Source organism: Neurospora tetrasperma (assembly GCF_000213175.1).
Source record: "Neurospora tetrasperma FGSC 2508 unplaced genomic scaffold NEUTE1scaffold_1, whole genome shotgun sequence".
NCBI classification, from domain to species: Eukaryota; Fungi; Ascomycota; class Sordariomycetes; order Sordariales; family Sordariaceae; genus Neurospora; species Neurospora tetrasperma.
The window spans coordinates 4,679,429-4,696,727 of record NW_009799099.1 but is presented as its reverse complement, the minus strand read 5'-3'; the positions used below and the strand labels follow the sequence as shown (position 1 = coordinate 4,696,727).

General features: G+C 52.3%; 6 protein-coding genes across 6 annotated transcripts; 1 reads left to right on the top strand and 5 right to left on the bottom strand.

The window, feature by feature from the left end:
- Positions 1-1,144: 1,144 nt before the first annotated feature.
- NEUTE1DRAFT_34714 (uncharacterized protein) lies at positions 1,145-1,640 on the bottom strand (the record flags this gene model as incomplete). The annotated part of the gene is made up of 3 exons (XM_009848769.1): positions 1,145-1,203; positions 1,291-1,402; positions 1,488-1,640. 3 exons carry the CDS (start codon positions 1,638-1,640, stop codon positions 1,145-1,147), a joined length of 324 nt encoding a protein of 107 aa, XP_009847071.1.
- Positions 1,641-2,112: 472 nt separating this feature from the next.
- Positions 2,113-5,942, bottom strand: NEUTE1DRAFT_77324 (uncharacterized protein; the record flags this gene model as incomplete). The annotated part of the gene is made up of 1 exon (XM_009850135.1): positions 2,113-5,942. One exon carries the CDS (start codon positions 5,694-5,696, stop codon positions 2,427-2,429), a length of 3,270 nt encoding a protein of 1,089 aa, XP_009848437.1.
- Positions 5,943-6,682: 740 nt separating this feature from the next.
- NEUTE1DRAFT_77322 (uncharacterized protein) lies at positions 6,683-7,472 on the top strand (the record flags this gene model as incomplete). The annotated part of the gene is made up of 3 exons (XM_009850134.1): positions 6,683-6,823; positions 6,888-6,992; positions 7,051-7,472. 3 exons carry the CDS (start codon positions 6,683-6,685, stop codon positions 7,321-7,323), a joined length of 519 nt encoding a protein of 172 aa, XP_009848436.1.
- Positions 7,473-7,804: 332 nt separating this feature from the next.
- NEUTE1DRAFT_77319 (uncharacterized protein) lies at positions 7,805-8,716 on the bottom strand (the record flags this gene model as incomplete). Its single annotated transcript, XM_009850133.1, has 1 exon — positions 7,805-8,716. The coding sequence occupies one exon, from the start codon at positions 8,686-8,688 to the stop codon at positions 7,933-7,935; it is 756 nt and encodes a 251-aa protein (XP_009848435.1).
- Positions 8,717-10,902: 2,186 nt separating this feature from the next.
- On the bottom strand, positions 10,903-14,497 carry NEUTE1DRAFT_77317 (uncharacterized protein; the record flags this gene model as incomplete). The annotated part of the gene is made up of 7 exons (XM_009850132.1): positions 10,903-10,974; positions 11,062-12,734; positions 12,785-12,910; positions 13,427-13,712; positions 13,929-14,074; positions 14,203-14,368; positions 14,477-14,497. The coding sequence occupies 7 exons, from the start codon at positions 14,495-14,497 to the stop codon at positions 10,903-10,905; spliced, it is 2,490 nt and encodes an 829-aa protein (XP_009848434.1).
- An 828-nt stretch (positions 14,498-15,325) lies between these two features.
- On the bottom strand, positions 15,326-16,730 carry NEUTE1DRAFT_77315 (uncharacterized protein; the record flags this gene model as incomplete). Its single annotated transcript, XM_009850131.1, has 2 exons — positions 15,326-16,539; positions 16,622-16,730. 2 exons carry the CDS (start codon positions 16,650-16,652, stop codon positions 15,575-15,577), a joined length of 996 nt encoding a protein of 331 aa, XP_009848433.1.
- Positions 16,731-17,299: the final 569 nt, after the last annotated feature.

The following is a 17,299-nucleotide window of genomic DNA, read 5'->3' as shown; positions in this document are numbered from 1 at the left end:
TCCAGTGGGTATGGTCGTATGTGGTAGTAATGTTTAGATAATGCACTTATGTAGTCTACTTACCTATTTTGATAACGATAAACATCTGGTGCTTCACCCGTTCGAGCCAACAGCTAGGTCACTTGTTATTCAAAGACCCTTCAATGAAGGTATGCAACCCTGAGGTGTAATACCCCAATACCGTGTGCACGGCGCTAACCTTGCGATAGTTCAAGTTACTGCGAAGTAAAAATCAAGGAGGTGAGACCGCGAGATGACTTGGGTTAAGGAGGATTGTCTTCCATCTAAGTTGTGTTGTGGTTCATGACTTAGAATGTAGATACTCTGTAATATTAGAGATAGCCTTAAGTGATCGATGTTAGTGTCTGATGTGTCCTGGCTTGCTGCTAACTAATGATGCCAACTGGGGAAGAGGTAACGTCTTAGTTGTCCCGGATAGGAAATCTCCCCAAGTATTAGTAACCTCGTCCCACGAAACGCTACCAGGCCAAGTCTTCAACATAGGTAGACTTGCTGTCATGTCGACCGTCTTGTGGACTCGGATGAGCACACCTTAGACGCTGTAAATAGAATCTCTCATACCAGCAACCCTCCTTTGTAGTCCAAGATGAAGGCCATCGCTTGGGTGATTTTCTTGTCGGGCGATGTATTCGTCTCCGGGTATCAACGACATCACGGCCTTCACTGGCTTCGTTAGTTGGAAAGACATAGATATTCCCCTAGCTACCGTTTAAGCTCGCGGTCTTAATATCTGTGGCAGAGTTCGCTGCTCTTGGTTCTCTATAAGCGGGATAGACATGCTCTCGAGGCTATGCATCAGGTTTCACTGAAAACAAAATTGATATCCTTTGAGGAAAAGACGGCGGGTGAACAAAAGCCCTTTTCAGAGAGAGAGTCGAGAGTACATGCTTGGGTATTTCACTTTGATTGCCAATCGTTTTCTACACGTCGAATATCTCGGTTTACGCTGGCGTTAGTGGCGGTAGTGTGTATCACCCCGTGATTCCACCCCACCAACGGAGCTCTCACATGTTGATAAGGTTATCGCAATTCTATAATTCATTATATCTGCTGTAGTCTATAAAATCGGCCCTACAGTTCTCTTATTATGGATATCGAGCGCCATGTTGACACCGGAACTAGATCAAGGCCCATGCCAAATTTTTTCCAGGATCTTCCGAGCCTCCGCGTCATGTTGTGCGGCTACGGGCAACAAAGAAACAATCATATTAGCTGAACTGTTCAAGCCCGTAAGGAAATGAGATCGCAGTGACATGAACCGGTGCCTACCTTGTGTGAGCCGAGCAATGATCTCTTCGATGGGGAACTTTGCTTTTTTGGCCTTCGGCTTGGTCACCTTGTTGGGCTTGGAACCGGAGGATGGACCCGCGACGAAGTCATTCTTGTGAAGTACAAGCGCTGGTTAGTTACATCTCAAGAGGTTCGTGATGGTTTTGAGTCTGGACGACAAAATGATTATCAGCTACCTTGGAAGCGATGGCGGTGCCATATACCTCGTCGCATAGCTTGCCAAGTTTCTCGAGTTCCTCGTCGACCTCGGCTAGCGTCAGCCCCTTCTGTACAGTTGGGGGCGCTGCGAAGCACCTATGAGCCCATTCTTCTGTGGGAGGATGCGTCATGTTTGCTAAGTGTGTTGGCGGTTGTACTGAAAGATGAATTTGCAGGGTAACAGAAACGAAACTGAGCTGGAGGATTGAAGGGCGAGAAGAGGGGAGAACATACAGTTCAGAGACCGAGTCTCCTCGCTCCTTTGTCTTCTCCCCAGGCATGCTCGACGGTCCGTACCTTCCCAAGTTACATATCCTGCGAATCTCAGGTTGCTACCAGTGAGAGGAAATGGAAGGAGCTTCCATGTCATCATCGTTTGCCCTGGTCCCCGTAACCACATAATGGTAGTGGGGTAAGTATCCTAAGTACCCAAGATGCTGTGTCCAACTCTCGTCTATTCTTCCTCCTCCGGCTGATAAAGGCAGGCAGGGGTTGATCTTCAAAGGTACTCGAGGTGATCACGGAAAGACGGCTGTCGGAACGAAGCAGCAGTAAGCGCAAATATACTCACTCGAGGACAGCTCGAAGAAAGACGTCCCTGTTGTTCACGCTTCTCGTCATTATTAATACTATCTAATACTACTGTACATCAAACAACAACCGCGGACCTAATTACAATATCAATACTCGTCATCATTAGCCCTAACCAAGAAAGATTTCGTGGTTATGGTAGGAAGATCTCCCCTCCATCATGTTGGGAGATAGGATGGATGTTCCTTCACCTTTCGTCTCGTGTCGTTTCCCATGTTGCCGAACCATCTAAGCCATCCCATCCGTTTGCCCTATCCCATCTATTATGTGTCATTAAGATCTCATCATCAATGTCTTTTCATCTCTATCATATTCAGTGACCGCACTCAATGCGTAACCGTCCTTACCGCCTGCAACAACACTCCAAACATCAGACCCCTCGCCACCTCCTCGATCTGCAAACAGTCGAACAACCGTCCCAACGCCTCCCCGGTAGCTGACTGTCCCATGACTCCCGACAGAGCAGCGGGAACTCCACTCTCAATCAACAACTTCCTCGCCTTAACCCTCAACTTTTCCTTCTCCTCATCACTCATCTCACCAGGCCATTGCGCCCGCTCCTCTTCAGTGGGGAGCGCGTTCTCCCTCAGCTTGCGCAAGTGTGCTGCGAGCCCGTCGTCTGAGGTGTTCGCATCCAAGACAGACGACTGGATGAGTGACTGGATCGAGGAGAGCGAGGGGTTACCAGGACGAAGGAGGAACGACTTGGCAGCCGCGAGAAGCGTTCGACGGAAGTTCCAGGCCGAGGAGAGAGTATAAAGCTCGTTGATGACTGCGAAGAGGAGCTCCACCGCCACGCGGGTTTCTTCCTCCGAGAGTTTGGGGTAGGATTTGAAGCCTTGAAGAGGGGCAGCGCCGGGTCCGGGACTACGGCTCTGGCTCCTAGAATGAGAACCGGGGAGGGAGGGCATGGTTAAGGAGCGGGCGTGGTGGGGTGAGTAGTCGTGAATGCGGGAGCTGGGTGAGGGACTGACGGGAGAGTTCTGGTAGTTGTCTGGCATAATGTCGGGCGGAGGAGGAAGTCTGAGAGATTCCAGCGTGAGACTGAGTGATGATGGAGAACGAAGGGAAGGCGGCGCTCGGCTAGAGGCACGGCTTTGTTCGCGGCTGTCGCGTGCAGACGTCCTTCCGTAGCGTGCTGACTCTACCTCGGTGCGGTAGTCACAGCTAGTCCGACGGTCCATAGGGTCGACCTTGCTGGGTTGCGTTGAGATGATGGAAGACCGTTGGCTGTCAATGCTTTCACGAATCCGATTCAGCGATGCACTACTGTCGGGTCTAGGGATCGTTGACATGGAGAGACGACTAGCCGCGGTCACGTCTTGGAGAGCAGACTGTGGTGCGCCAGACGCCGAATTTCCACTAGCAGATGAAGCTGCGTTCTTCTTGTGTCCAAGACCGATAGTCCCTAGAACACCGGTGAAACCGTCCACGAGGGCCTTGGAGCCTTCGAGAGGAGCACTGGTCATGACGTCAAAGACACCCTTTCCAATCTTCTCGAAAGCCTCAAATCCGGACTTTGGCCGAACAGGCATGTTGGCCGTATCCCTCTCAAGGAACTTCCTCATGCCCTCGCTCTCTGCCAGCGGCTTATAAGAGCAGGCGTCTTTTACATAGCGTTCCAGCTCATCCCGGAGCGAATTTCTGGTAGCGCCCTTCCACTGTGGCAATGTTTTGTGTTTGGTGTTGAACTCGGTAGCACCAGAGATGGCAGCAATACGGCGCAAAATCTCGTGGAGTCGCTCAAAGTCGGGGTATTTGCGCACAATCATCCAACCTGGGTAGATCGAGGTGGCGGGTTCTATCTGTACGAGATAATCCCATCCAGGCTTCGAGCCGAGATTTCGGTCACCTGGCTCGTCCAGAATAGTAATGTTGGCGTTGTGCAATGTCAAAGGCGGTGGCTTGGGCCGTTCCTCTTCGATCGGGGTCTCTGCCCGCGCAGGAGGGACGATCTGGTCAAAGCTGGTAAATCGAGAGGGTACCTCGGGTTGAGATTGTGCCCCCCCGGGCGCCGGCGAGCTCTTTCCCGATAATGGCGATAGAGGTGTTTTGATGGCGTTGGAGGTGCTGCTAGATACATTGCTTGACGTTGAGCCCTGTGACTCGGGCTCGGTACGAGCCACAATCGGTTGCACAGCAAGTTGGTGCTCCTCAGAACTGCGCTTGAGAGCATCGCCAAACTGATCCGGCTCTTCCGCCACAACTGTTTGCTGTAAAGGCACTGACCCTGACTTGGCCATGATATCTTTGGCCTCCTTGTCGCGTTTTGACTCTTGTTCGGCAATCATCTGGTTGAGTTTCTTCATCTCTTCCATGAGTTCCACCTCTTCATCGGCTTTGCTGAGTTTCTTCTTGTGGGACATGGCGATGGATGACTTCCGGCGTACCTTTTCCGTCTCAAAAGAGTTCTTGTTTCCTCTGGTGAGACCAATGTTGCCCACGTTCCCGTCGAAATCAGCAAAGGTAGCATCAGCGGCAGCAGGACCAGTCTGCATGCCCTCGTCAATAGCTTGGCTGAAGTCGGGTTCACCCTCCTCCAGCAGATAGACGATCCATGAATTGATCCATTCAGGTTTGCAGCAGTTCTGAAGCGTCATTTCAAGGACAACCCCAGCCAGGATCTCCCTCAAAAACACCCTGGCAGGATCGCATTCGTAGGTGGGTTTATCCAAAAAGGAAAGCAGGTCTTCAGCAACCATTCTAAACTTGCCGGCCTGCTGCCTCTCGTTGAGCAATTGCGCAAGGTTCGAGTCGGGGTGGGACCCAAGATAAGTGTACAAGGCATCGGCGGCCGAGACCTGGACGTCCGCGGGAAATTCGGCAAAGGCCTTGGTGAGCTCGGAGAGGAAGACAATGACGATGGAAGACGAATTTGTCAGGAAATCCAGAAAGGCGTCCGCTGGCCGTTTCCTCTTCAGGTGGTTGGAAATGGCGAGGATGAAAGAGGTCAAGGTCCTCTTGCAGGCCAGAGGGAAGAACTTGTCCGAGGGCACCAGCGGGGAGTACCACCACTTGACATAGCCGCTGATTACGGCGTCAATTATCTCATTGATGGCTTCACGGGTTTCAGGCTGGAAGTCTTCAAGGCGGAGGGCCAATGCGGCTTCTTGCTTGTCGGCGTCTTGTTCATTCTGGGTGACCTCGGCCTTGGTCTTGGTCTCCAGCAACCTCGCAACAAGGTCCACGCCCTTTTCTCCCTTGAGGGCCCGAGCTACTTCGGTGTTGTGCTGCTCCCATTGTATGTAGCCAACGATACCACCGAATGCTCCTATCAGGACAAGTCCGAGAGGACCTAGTACGAAGTATGTAACTGCGCCGAGACCGACAGCAACTCCGCCGAGTGTCCCGGGGGTTGCGGTAGCCAGAAAGCGGAAAGCTTGTGTTGCGAGGTCCTCCTCCTTGTCGGTGGTTGTGGATGTTGTAACCGAGGCGGCCGAAGAGAATCCTCCACCGCCTTTCATCTCGTCATCGAAGTAGTCGTTGTCTGCTTTCGCTTGCGGGACGGGATCGGCGGTAACGGGGTCTTTAGTGGTGGGGGAGCTCATAGCATCATCGGGTATGGCGCCCGGAATAGGCGCATCTTGGTCGGTCATTAATATCGTTCGGTTGTTATAGTACGTTAGAATCGGTCGGTAGGGCAGAAGAACAAGTGTTTTGGAAGGATCATGGAATCGTTGTCGTCAGTTGTTGTTTCATGGGCGGGCACGGTCGCAAAGGCGGGGGAAACAACGCGAGGGAACAATGGATGGAAGTAGTCGTGGAGCTGGTAAGCAGGCAGTCGTTCGTTTTAGAGGTATGTTTTATGGAAAATAAGAAGGACTGCTGGTCGCGCGGCGAAGCAGATGATCGTGGTCAAAGACGGGGCAAGATCCGTGGGACAATTGTCAGAAAATAGAAACTGGGAAATGAGACGTCAATCATGTTGTGTTTCGAGAAGTCTGGTGCGAGCATCGTTCGTCTCTGTGGTGTCCCAGGCACCTGTGGTAACATTTTCAGGAGGATCTGCCCCGGATTCCAGGTTCGATGGGCCTGTTCTTCCCCGCCCCCCAGGCCCCGTACTGAGCCTTCTGGCCGCCCAGGGTGTTTTTTTTTTCTTAGTGGTGCCCCTGTGTGGTGCTTTTGACAGCTGCCCAGAAAATGCAGACCCCTGTCCGTCCCACCCACCCCCCCCCCCTTTTGGGTCCAGATTCTGCACAGTGCACAGTGCACAGCTACAGGGCTGGCTGCCAAGAAGCGCCAAAGACTGGCGACAGTGACATCCGCTAGAGGTAACTTGCACTAACAAATACACTAACAATTACAACAGTGACTGATCCCTCTACGAAGCTTCCACTTCTCTTTCATTCACGTGCGGTCGCGTCGAAATCAAGAGAAGGGAGACCCCATCGACGTCACTCACTGTGTTTGCTGGCGCGTTGACTCTTCGTCTCGTGTTTTCCCAAGTCGCTGGTCGCTCGTTTTGCCCTTCACAAATATCTCACTCTAAATAGTGTGAACCCATTGCTCCGCGCTTTTCCATTCCACTCATTCAAGGAACTCATCAACAACGAGCTTACAGCGTCTCGACCATCAACACAAGATGCCTCCCAAGAGAAGACAGGCCGAGGACACCAGCGATGCTGAACCTCAGTATACCAAGAAGTCCAAGGGCAACACAGGAAAGGCTCAACCCCAGGAGCTTACCAAGGGATCCGACCAGGATGGCAACACCTTCTGGGAGGTTCGTCCGCCCAGTAACAACCTTGATACTACTGTACATGAGCTCAAGCTGACATCTTCAACAGCTTGGAAACAACCGCCGAATTAGTTCTTCGGTGTTCAGGAATACCACCCTGGTCAATATTCGGGAATACTACGATGCTGGTGGCAAGCTGATGCCAGGCAAGAAGGTGAGCTATTCCCATCACTCATCCCTCACACTTACCAGTCGACTAACACACATACCAGGGCATCTCCCTCTCACTTGCCCAGTATCAGAACCTCCTCAAAGTCATTCCCCAGCTGAACGCTGATCTCCGTGCCCAAGGCCACGCCATTGAGGACCCAGATTTTGCCCAGGTGGCCGAGCAGACCGACGTCTCCGTCGAGACGCCCAAGGTCAAGGCGCTGGAGTCCAAGACGGAGAGCATCAATAAGGAGAAGAAGAAGCCCCGCAAGTCCAACATTGACGTTACCAGCGACGAAGAGGAAGCTGCCGAGGACGAGGACGACGACGAGTAGAGCAGATCGGTCCGCCAAGCCAAACATCTTTGGGCGTCGCAGAAATGGTAATGCTGGGGCGAGAGGAACATCCGTTGGTACCGGCCAATCGAATCTCTCTCTTATGCGGGCGCAGTGCAGATACCCCCCTTCTCTACGGTTTTCCAGGTGGCCAGTCATCTTTGGTGATATTTTGTCTCGTCAATGGCGTATGATCTTTGCTTTGTTTCGGGGTAGCGTTTCACTGGCAATTTAGCTTGTTTGGAGAAATCGGGCGGGGCGTTTGGTTCTGGATTGTTGTGGACTGGGGCCATGGGCCAAGCTGCCAATATGGTTGGTCTGAGTATTACTTCTACGACGTGTTGGGCTTATGAGGGAGTAAACTTGGGGAAACGGCGTTGTCGGCTTATATCAAAGGTTTCATCGGTCCTTGAGAATGTCTCACGACACACACAAGGCGTCTCCCCAGAAGGGCTCTGTCAGGTAACAAAAGCCATTCAAAAAAGAAAAGTTCATTCCACGAAAATAACCAACACACTTCTTGTATTCCATTGCCATTACCCTTCTCATGCCTCTTAATTTCCCACAGCTCATAACTTCATTCCTCTTTTACGTACCACGCATCACCCATTACTCCTCCATCTTGCCATCCTCCCCTTTGCACTTCTCCCCCTTCTCTTCCTTCTGCCGAACCCTCAGAGCCTCCCACTCCCCCTCCAACATGCTAAACCTCAGCATATCCCACCACTTCCTCTCATACAACACCGCCTCCCTCTCCCTGCCCTCCTCCACGAACCCCAAGTTCCTATACAGCCTACACGCCCTCTCATTATACTCAAACGCCGCCAGCCAAATCCGATGCAACCCCAACCTCCCAAACCCATAATCCAAAACCCAATCCACCGCCTCCCCTCCATACCCTTTACCCCTCCACTCCGCCCCGATCCCCACGCCAATCATGGCATTCCGATGATGTAGTTCCTCGGTACCCATAGGCGGCATGAGCGTCACCACCCCAATCGGCGTCGGCCCGGGGCGTGGGAATTCGGTCTTTAGTTTCTCTACATCCAAGGTTGCCGTCAATCCCGATTTTTCGGCCTTTTCTAGGATGAGGGATTCCCACTGGACAATGTCGGAGTCGGAGGGCGGGAGGCAGATGAAGACGCGGATGTGGAGCGTGTGGGCGTGTTCGTAGAGACGCTGGACAAAGGCCAGGGGTTGTGGGTTGAGAGGCCGGAGGGAGGCCATGGCGATGGAGGTGGGGTCGTTGTCGAAGAAGGTCCAGAGGGTGTGGCGGTCGACGGGGTTGTCTTCGATGGCGCGGTAGATGAGGCGGGGGGAACGCCAGGCGTTGGTGAGGGTGGGGGAGTAGTGGGTGGTGGACATTTTGGTAGATGGGTTGTGGGTAGGGGTTGATAGGTTCAAGTTGGATGGAGTTGGGTTGAACTTCGAGATGGTGATGTTGATCGAAGAGAATGGATGACCAAGAAGAAAAAGTGATGAGTTGGAGGTTGATATGTTGGATGATGAACCGAGGTAAAGACCAGACTAGAGTCAGTATCGGTGTTATCTGGTGGTCGTGTGTGTGTGTGTTGTGTTGTATCCCGTCTTACATCAACTTCTAGCTCTGATCTCAACTAGGAAGGTAAGATATGTAATGTAAGATTCGCAAGTTCAAGGACGACTTGGACTCTGGGTGACGAATCTCGATGGTAAACCAAGCTCCTGGGACATGATCTTCTCTTCCTCTTTTTATATCCTGGGATCGTGACTTGGGAGTGAGTCAGCAACACCGTCTCCCCTCTTCCCTCTTCCTGTCCGTTTTCTCATCCATCTCCGAGGCATACCTCCATGTTCGTGGCTAGCTATACCGTCGCTTACCACCCCCTTCCGGTTCATCCACCGAGATCCACGGCTGGATGCCAAGACCTCCCACACGATATGGGGGAGGGTCACAACCGCCGACCGATTTTGCGTGGGAATCGGTGTGAGTCGTACGGAATATGTAGTGAAAGCTTGAGATGGCGGGCTGCAGCTAGGCTATCCTGGCTATCTACCCTTGACTCCAAAGTCTGGAAGTTTACCTCTAGGATTGTGTTATAGTGGAGGCGATGAAGAACAATGCTACACTACGGTGCTTCTTTTTCTGTGTTGTTTGGTTGGTTGATTTTGGGCTATACTTTGATATTTCACACTACATACGCATAGCTATCATGAGCTTCGTCATGGGTTTGATACTTGCCCTAGAAAGAGGCGGATTTTCGCCAATGGCATGTCTTTCAGGGTAAATAATGTAAGTGAACGGGAATTCCCGTTTTTAACAGAGACGGTAGTGAATTGTAGACGGGAAAACACAAAGTGGGAATGTTTAGCGACGCGAACCACCGCGATTGAGAAATATCCAGCGTTGAACTTTTCCCAAGATGTGAGTGATGCTTCAATCCCTTTGTTCGTGGATGAGGGGGTGGCTGTGGCTTGTTGGCGATTTCGAAATACTTGCTTGTGATAGCAAGAACAATGGGTGCGTAATTAGCACGGATAGGCATTGTTTCACTCAGGGCACCGTCAATTACCTAGGTAGACTTGACGATGACGATCTGTCAGTTCTTCCGCTGCATCCAGGATGACAACACCCAGGGAGAACTACCCGAAGAGTCATCGCCGTCTGGACCTACACTAGAGCAGCGTCCCATCGTTCCATTTAAGGCAGGTGGTGCCGCATCTCCCACTACCTACTGCCCCTGGATTTAGAAGGCTGACGCTGTAATTGGCCACTGACTGACGGGGATGACTTCCTGTGCAGTTTGTGGTCTCGCTGGCGGCGAGCCGCTTCCAGATCGGCCACTGCCGTCACACTTACCATTCGGCGTCCGGAGCTTGACCCCTTGTGGAACGCCAGGCCGGTATCATCAAAAGGGGCTTTTGTAGTGTACGAGCCACGTTCAGTCGTTATTGTGCGTCAACTAGCCCGGTACGAAATGGCTGGCAGATTGATAAAAGCTCATCTAGACTCTCGATCGGAGGAGCTCCGAAATCTTGCAGCTCAATGGCAAGAAGCTACCTATGTACCGGTTGCGGTAATGAGCTCTTGGTCGCGGTCTTCGGGATCGCGTTACCAACACACAACCGTCGTTGCCATTGTGCGTTATCCCGGAGGGAACTCCGATTATTCTTGGTGCCGCCACGAGGTTCCTTTAGCATTGTGAGTATGTGGGGTGCAACACACGATTTATTCCCTTGGTATCATATAGTAAGAACAGACCCGGCCATCCATCCATCCATCCCACCTGTCCCTCCCTCCTAACTGAAGTCACTCCTTTTCTCCAGCCGAGGCAAGTTCTTTAAGCAGACCCGGTAAATGACCAACCCAAAAGATACACACACTTCAAGAGACCAATGTCGTCTCTGGAAAAAAATGAAGAATGTACAGAAATCTGATCACCCCTTTCCTCCCGCCGCGGCAAGTTTTTCAAGCAAGCCCGGTAAATGACCAACCCAAAAGATACAGACTTAGAGAGACCAATGGAAAAAGGCAAAGAATGTACAGAAATCTAGAGGAAAAAAAGTACAGGCGCTAAAGACAAAACCAAGATCATCTAATCAAGACTCGCTCGATCGATCCTTGATAGCCTTCTTTGTAGATTTTGCCGTTCCGATATGGGTATTATGTACCTGCAGTATCACCATCACGTTAGTGTCATGTCGCACCACACCGCTGTGCCACACATCTCCCCCGGGAACTGGGCCGCAATGGCTTACCTTGGTAGCAAACCTCAAGCTGGTAATCGTCTCCTTCAAGTGAGCCTCCAACGGGCTCACCATAACGAACATCAACGTCTTGGAGTTTCCTCCCAGCGAGTACTGCAGCAGATGCGTCAACTTTGAGTTCCTGTACGGCACATGTGACGACCCTCTGCCCAGCGCCTCGATAACATCCCCCAAGCACGCCAAGCTCTTGTTGATGCTCTGCGTCTCCTTCATCCTCTCCCCTTCGGCCTGCGAGTGCTTCAACCGCTCAGAACCCGCCAGGTCGACCAGGTTCAGCGTACCCTCGCACCGCTCATTCGTGACGGAGTTCTCGCCCACAAGCTTGAGGATAAAGACGGAATGGGAGCGCGAGGACCGCTCGTTGGCCTTGGTGGCGGCCACGCTGCGGTTGTTTTGCGCCTGCTTGAGCATCATCTCCACCTTGTCGGCCGAGTCAAGGGCAACGGTCTTGCAGTTGAGTACCGTTGTCTGCTTGCGGACATCGTCGTGGCGGATCTCGAGTTTCTTCTTGCTGTTATTGCTGCCGTCGAGCAGATCGTTCAACTCTTCGTTGTATACCTCGACGAAACTACCCTCCATGGTGTACGTCCACGACTTCTCTCTAAGTTTCGTTATGGTATCATATATCATGTGAGTGGCTCGCGGGATCATGCCATCTGGAGACGACATGGTGTACGTCTTGCCAGAACCGGTTTGGCCGTAGCAAAAGATACACACGTTGTAGCCGTCCAAAGCGCTCTGTACCAGCTGAGAGATCTCGTCGAAGATTTCCTCGTTGTGGACTGACGGAGCAAAGACTCGGTCGAATTCGAAGGGGAGCACCTTGCGGTTGATGTTTCCAAAGCTACTCTTTTCCTCGAGCCCGGTCACTTCAATCTGTGCGGACGACGTTTTGGCGTCGGGGAACATGATCTTGGCCTCGTTTCCTTCGGATTTGCCGAGTGCAGGACGGACTCTGCACATGACCCGGATATTGCCTTTGAGCTCCTGGTACTTGTTGAACAATATCCGCCTCTCCGTCTCCTCTTTGATGAGCTTCTGTTTGGCGTTCTCCGCGATTTCCAGGGCCTCCCGAAGCCGTGCCTCTATCTGTGCAAACGAATCCGACTGTTGCTTGCTATCAGATTCAAGGAAGTCAATCTGCGCCCGAAGTCCTTGGTTCCGGGCTTCCAGTTTCCCATTTGTTGTCGCCATCTCGTTGATCTGTTCCTGCAACGCCCTTTTGTTCTTTTGCTCTTGGCTCAGTTCTGACCGCAGATCGTCCAGTTGAGATTGCAGTTGCCGTAGTTCTCGTTCTTTCTCCAAGAGCGATTTGTTGATATCCTGCTGTTCTGCCCCAAGCTTCAGCCGCAAGTCTCGGACCTCCTTTGCCGCCTTTGCCTTTTCGCCCTCCAGATCTGCCCGACATTGCCTCTCAAAAGCGTCCTTTTCCTCGCGGTTGATTCGTTGCAGTCGTTCGCTTTCCTGTTTCAACTTTCTCTGTAATTCTTGGACTTCATGTTCATGCTCTCTTGACTTGTTCTGAAGTTGATATTCATGGTCCATCTTCTGTCTTTCCAATGTGAGGGTCAGTTGTTGGAACTGTTGTCGCAACGCATCCATCTCCTTCTGCAGCAGTTCGTTTCTCTCGTTCAGTTTTTGTCGTTCCGCCTCGAGCGTGTCCACTAGTAGGTGTCAGTCAGCCTGGCATGTTTGTATACTTGCTGCCACGTACCTTGATTCTTTGCCATCTGAACGGCCGTTTCCATGGCCTTCTTGTCTTGCAAAGATATGCTGAAAGCCTCCTTCATCACCTTCCATTCCGCATCAACCTCGTTGAGCCGCTCGTCGACGTCAATGCCTGTGAATGCGGTGTTATTAGAATCCTTGGTGAGAAAAGAAAGCTTGACAGGTGAAACAGATTTTCGGGTTGAAGCAGTTTTGTGAGCGGAAACGACGGCAGAGTTGAGAATGACGTCGAACCGCTCCATAGCCACACGGGGGTCTTCCAATCTTGACTTTGCTTTAGGGGTCTCCGGGTACGCCGTTGTCGACTGTTGGAGAGAGGACTTGCGTCGTGCGGGTACGGCTCCTTCGGTTCTTCGTCTGGGTCTAGCAGGCTCCGCCTTGGCATCCGACTAAGACGCCTGGGAGGCGGGCTGCGAAGTCTTTCGAGGCGTCACTTGACTCCCGCTGGGGATGTTCTCCTTTTCATCACAAATCGACAGGTCCTGCAGGCGCCTGCTCAGACCCGAAATAGTCATTCCCTTCTCTTGCTCTTTACCCGACGTTGAAGATCGTGGTGAAGGAGATCCCCGTGTCTTCTTAGGCTTGACTTTGGGTCCGGGGACGGGTATAGAAGATAGAAATTCCGTACCATTGGGCGGCTGGGTAGGCGCCGGCTGTGTAGGCGCTACGCTGACGTCTCTCGAAGGTCCATGGCTGCTCATCGATGTCGCTGGTCGTGGCTTGGAAATGGATCGCGATCGATTTGTGGGCTGGTTGAAGCTGGGTTGTCGCAATCCTGTTACAGGTGGTCGGCTTGAAGGACCCAGACTCTTTGTGAAGCTGGATGGGTTTGTCGAGGAGTAAGTTGGCCGATGACCAGTCGCCGAGCTTGCGCGCGGGAGCGCTGTTGCCGTCGTTTTGTTCGCATTTCGGGCCTAGAGAGATATCCAGTCAGAACTGACCTAAGCCATATCGATGCGCTTAACTGATCCCACAGTGGCCATCCTTCGAAAGCACAGGAAACGGTATGTCACGCGGTAGTACGGGATTTGTGTTATGGTAGGTGGCCGGGCTTGTCGTGAAGGTTCAATTCGAAGAGGGCAAACATGACTTCGGAATGTATGGTACTGATGGGCGGAGGTTAGACCTACATTAGCCAACTGAACGATTGATGCGCCGGATATGGTGCCTGTGAGAAATGCGCTGGTGGGCGTCGGCGCTGGTAACTGGGACTTTGGCTGGATAGGCTCGCCGGCCCTCTCGACGAGGGTTTTTCGTTTCGCATCAGGCGGGGCGACTGAAGAACATTGCATGTTAGCCATCGAGGCCATGGACAATGGCATAGACAAAGCCATGATGTATGTGTTGGGTGTTTGATCTAGCTGGTAAACAAAAAGAAGCAGGTGGAGGGTAGGTATGTCTTACCAGCGCTGTCGTTTGCGGCGCGCTTTGTAGGTATGGACGACATTTGCGCTCGCGCGTTGCTCTGGGAGTCGGAGATCTCTTTGAGGCCGGTGGGAGCAGTCGCGGTGGCCGTGGCGGCGTAGGTGGTTGGAAGTCGCAACTTGGTCGAGGCTGGGTTAAGGGCGTTCTACAATTTTCGATAAGCGGGCTGCCCTGCTTCTCCATCTTATCGCAGTAGGGAAATAATGGAATAATCAAGACACAACGAAGTGTTTTAGACAGCTGTGATACGTACCCTGTTCTCGGAGCTCTCCATGGCGAGCGTGCGCATGCGAGGGATGATGTTGTTCACCAGCACACACGAGCCGAGCAGCAACGCCCCAGATGTCGAGGACAGTGATGGCGCCGTTGTGAAAGCCGTTCAGTAGTCATGCGCCTTCAGCGACGGCGTGCCGGCTCCAGAGCGTCGATTGGCGTACAAGCGGCGGTTGAGTGGGACTTGCGAGTTGGGCGCGGTCCTGGCCCTGCATCGCTTTGTTTACTTCACCACGGCAACCATTTCTCCCAGCGCTATGTCCAATCGTTCGACCTCGACCAAGCGGGCGAGCGGGGCCCACAGTGTGCAGGCGCCATCTTACGCCACGGGACGGTACGTACCTGCTTGTTCCTTGCGCTAGACCATTCTTTGCAGCGCCAAGACATCTGCTCTTCTTTCGGTCTTCAATGTCCCGACCTTGCAATGTTTCTTGCACCAACAGCCACATCCTTCTATCACAGAATCTTCGACAAGTGTCTGGTTCTGTTTCAATATTCTGATTGGGTCTGATCCTGCTTGTCATAAGTTGTTAGGACAGAGATGTTACAAGCCGATACTATCAGGTTTTGAAGACAATGGTTTTGGACACCACGATACCCAGACTCATGATGCCCAGGTAATGCTCGCCTATCTCGCTTATGCAGATATTGCATACACCGAAAAACAAAGCACTTTGTAGACCCAAATTTCTTTCTTGGGCCAGCATGCGGTGGTTCTTTACATGTCGGTTTAGCGGTAGTCAAACAACGCTTTGGACGTTTTGAGATGTTCCCTCACTGGTGGAGAGTCTTGAATCATGACCATATGATCTCGCCAACATATCCCTACTTCAAGGCAACGCATCTTAATCCTTATCCTACTCTACCGTCACTGTGATCTGGTGTGTCAGATCAGTCATGAATGCTGGAGCTTCCTGTAAAAAGATGACAGCTCCTAATCGCAATTTCAAGTCCAACTAAACGTCAGGGAGATCTTCTATCCCTGACGAGTAAAACCATATCATCCTCATTAACCTCATTACCAGTCCTCATAAGACACCCATCTCTATCTCAATTCTTTTCCCTCTTTCCACACCATCTACCTCCTTCTCTTCTCCCAAGCCTTCACAAAGTTCTTCTTGTCCTCCACAGTCAACCCAACTCTCTTGGCCCTACCCAACCTCGCCAACGTCTCCGCCACCTTATCCAAAAGCCTCTGCTCCTCGGCCGTCAACTCTCCATCCCCTCTCTCTTGCCTTCCGCGGACATCCACTGCTGAGCTCTCACCATGTGAAACACCATTGCTAGCCCCCACGGTATTAACCAACCCCTCGCCAATGCGAATCCTAATACAGTGCGTCGGCCTAGCCAGCAACTTCCACAAGAAACTCAACCACACCTTCGCTCCCCCAGGAACCGGGGTGGTGTCGTCAACGGGGGTATACCGCAAGCTGAGCGGGAAGATCTGCGTCGAGTTCGGGACGGTAAGCAGCGATGGCGAAAGCGGCAAGATGCCCTTGCCGTTGGTGGTAGCGCACTCCGGAAAGACAGCAATCGCTCTAGTCGGGTATTCCTTCAGCAGCTGAGCGATCGTCGTCAACTTCTCGTTATCACCCGCCGGTGGCCCAGCCAGCTGGCGTGGGCTAAGCGCCAAGGAAATAGCTTGCCACAGAGACAACCTCCTCACTTGCCTGCTCCCAGGGAAGCTCTGCACAAAAACACAATCCCACACCGCCGCCAAGTACACCGCGTCCAATGGACTCGTAAAGTTCGCCGCGATCACCGTCCCGCCCCGTGGAATTCGGGAGGGCGGTTGTTGAGAAAGCGAGCCGCGCTTGACGCCGTCGAGCTGCAGGTCCGACCACCAGGTGCCGGTTAGGGCGAAGAAGCCCCATAGCAGAAGCTTGCGCAGTGGAGAGGGCAGGAGTGGGAGAAGGAGGAAGTAGGAGATGGTATAGAGGACGAAGAAGGGGAGGCGGAGGAGGAAGATTAGGGGGCCCGAAAGGGTGGAAAGGAGGGACGGAGTGGGGGCGGGGGAGGGCATAAAGGGAGAGATGCCGGAACCTGTCGTAGAAAGACACCATCGGTTAGTGGCTGGTTTGGAGATAGGAGAGGGACGAAGGAGGAGGGACGGAGGAAGGCTTACCGCGGTCGCGGAATTGGGAGAATTTCTCCATTGTTTAGGTTATTTTCGCTACTGGATTGGGATGTGTATGCATATGCTGGCGATTCGTAGTAGATCTATCGTCACGGATGGCGTCTCAAAGAAAGTTGAACAGGCAATTCGCGATCGTTGTAATTGTCGTCGATCGAGCGAGGTTGAAACGTGAGATTCGCCGTTGTTCGTAGATCGAAGAGGCTGTCGCGCTTCTTGCGCAAAATCAGAAAAGGCACAGCTGGTTGCGGCTTCAAGTTTGTTGATCTGGAAGGAAATCCAGATCTTAAGTTTGAAATCTGGCAACAACGACGTCAAGGGGTCAAGTTGTTGTCAGCGACGGGACTTTGGGATCCTTGCGACTCCGATCTGCGGACATGTGAAGAGGTGATCTGTGCGTTGTTGGTCAATTTCGCCAGTCACAATACCTGACCAACATGCGCATGTGAATTCCATAAAGTAGCATCTGCGATTTCGCTGATACCTTGAGTCAAAGCGCCAAAGCAGCTTAGGATGGAAAGCTCGGATATCAAAACCGAGAGCACAAGGATAGGGAACACGAGATGAAGAAAAGAAACATGATAAAAAGAAAAAGAAGACAAAAGAACATACAACACCAGGGATTCGCTGGTCGTCACCGACCCACTACTAGTCTGGCCTCACTGGCTT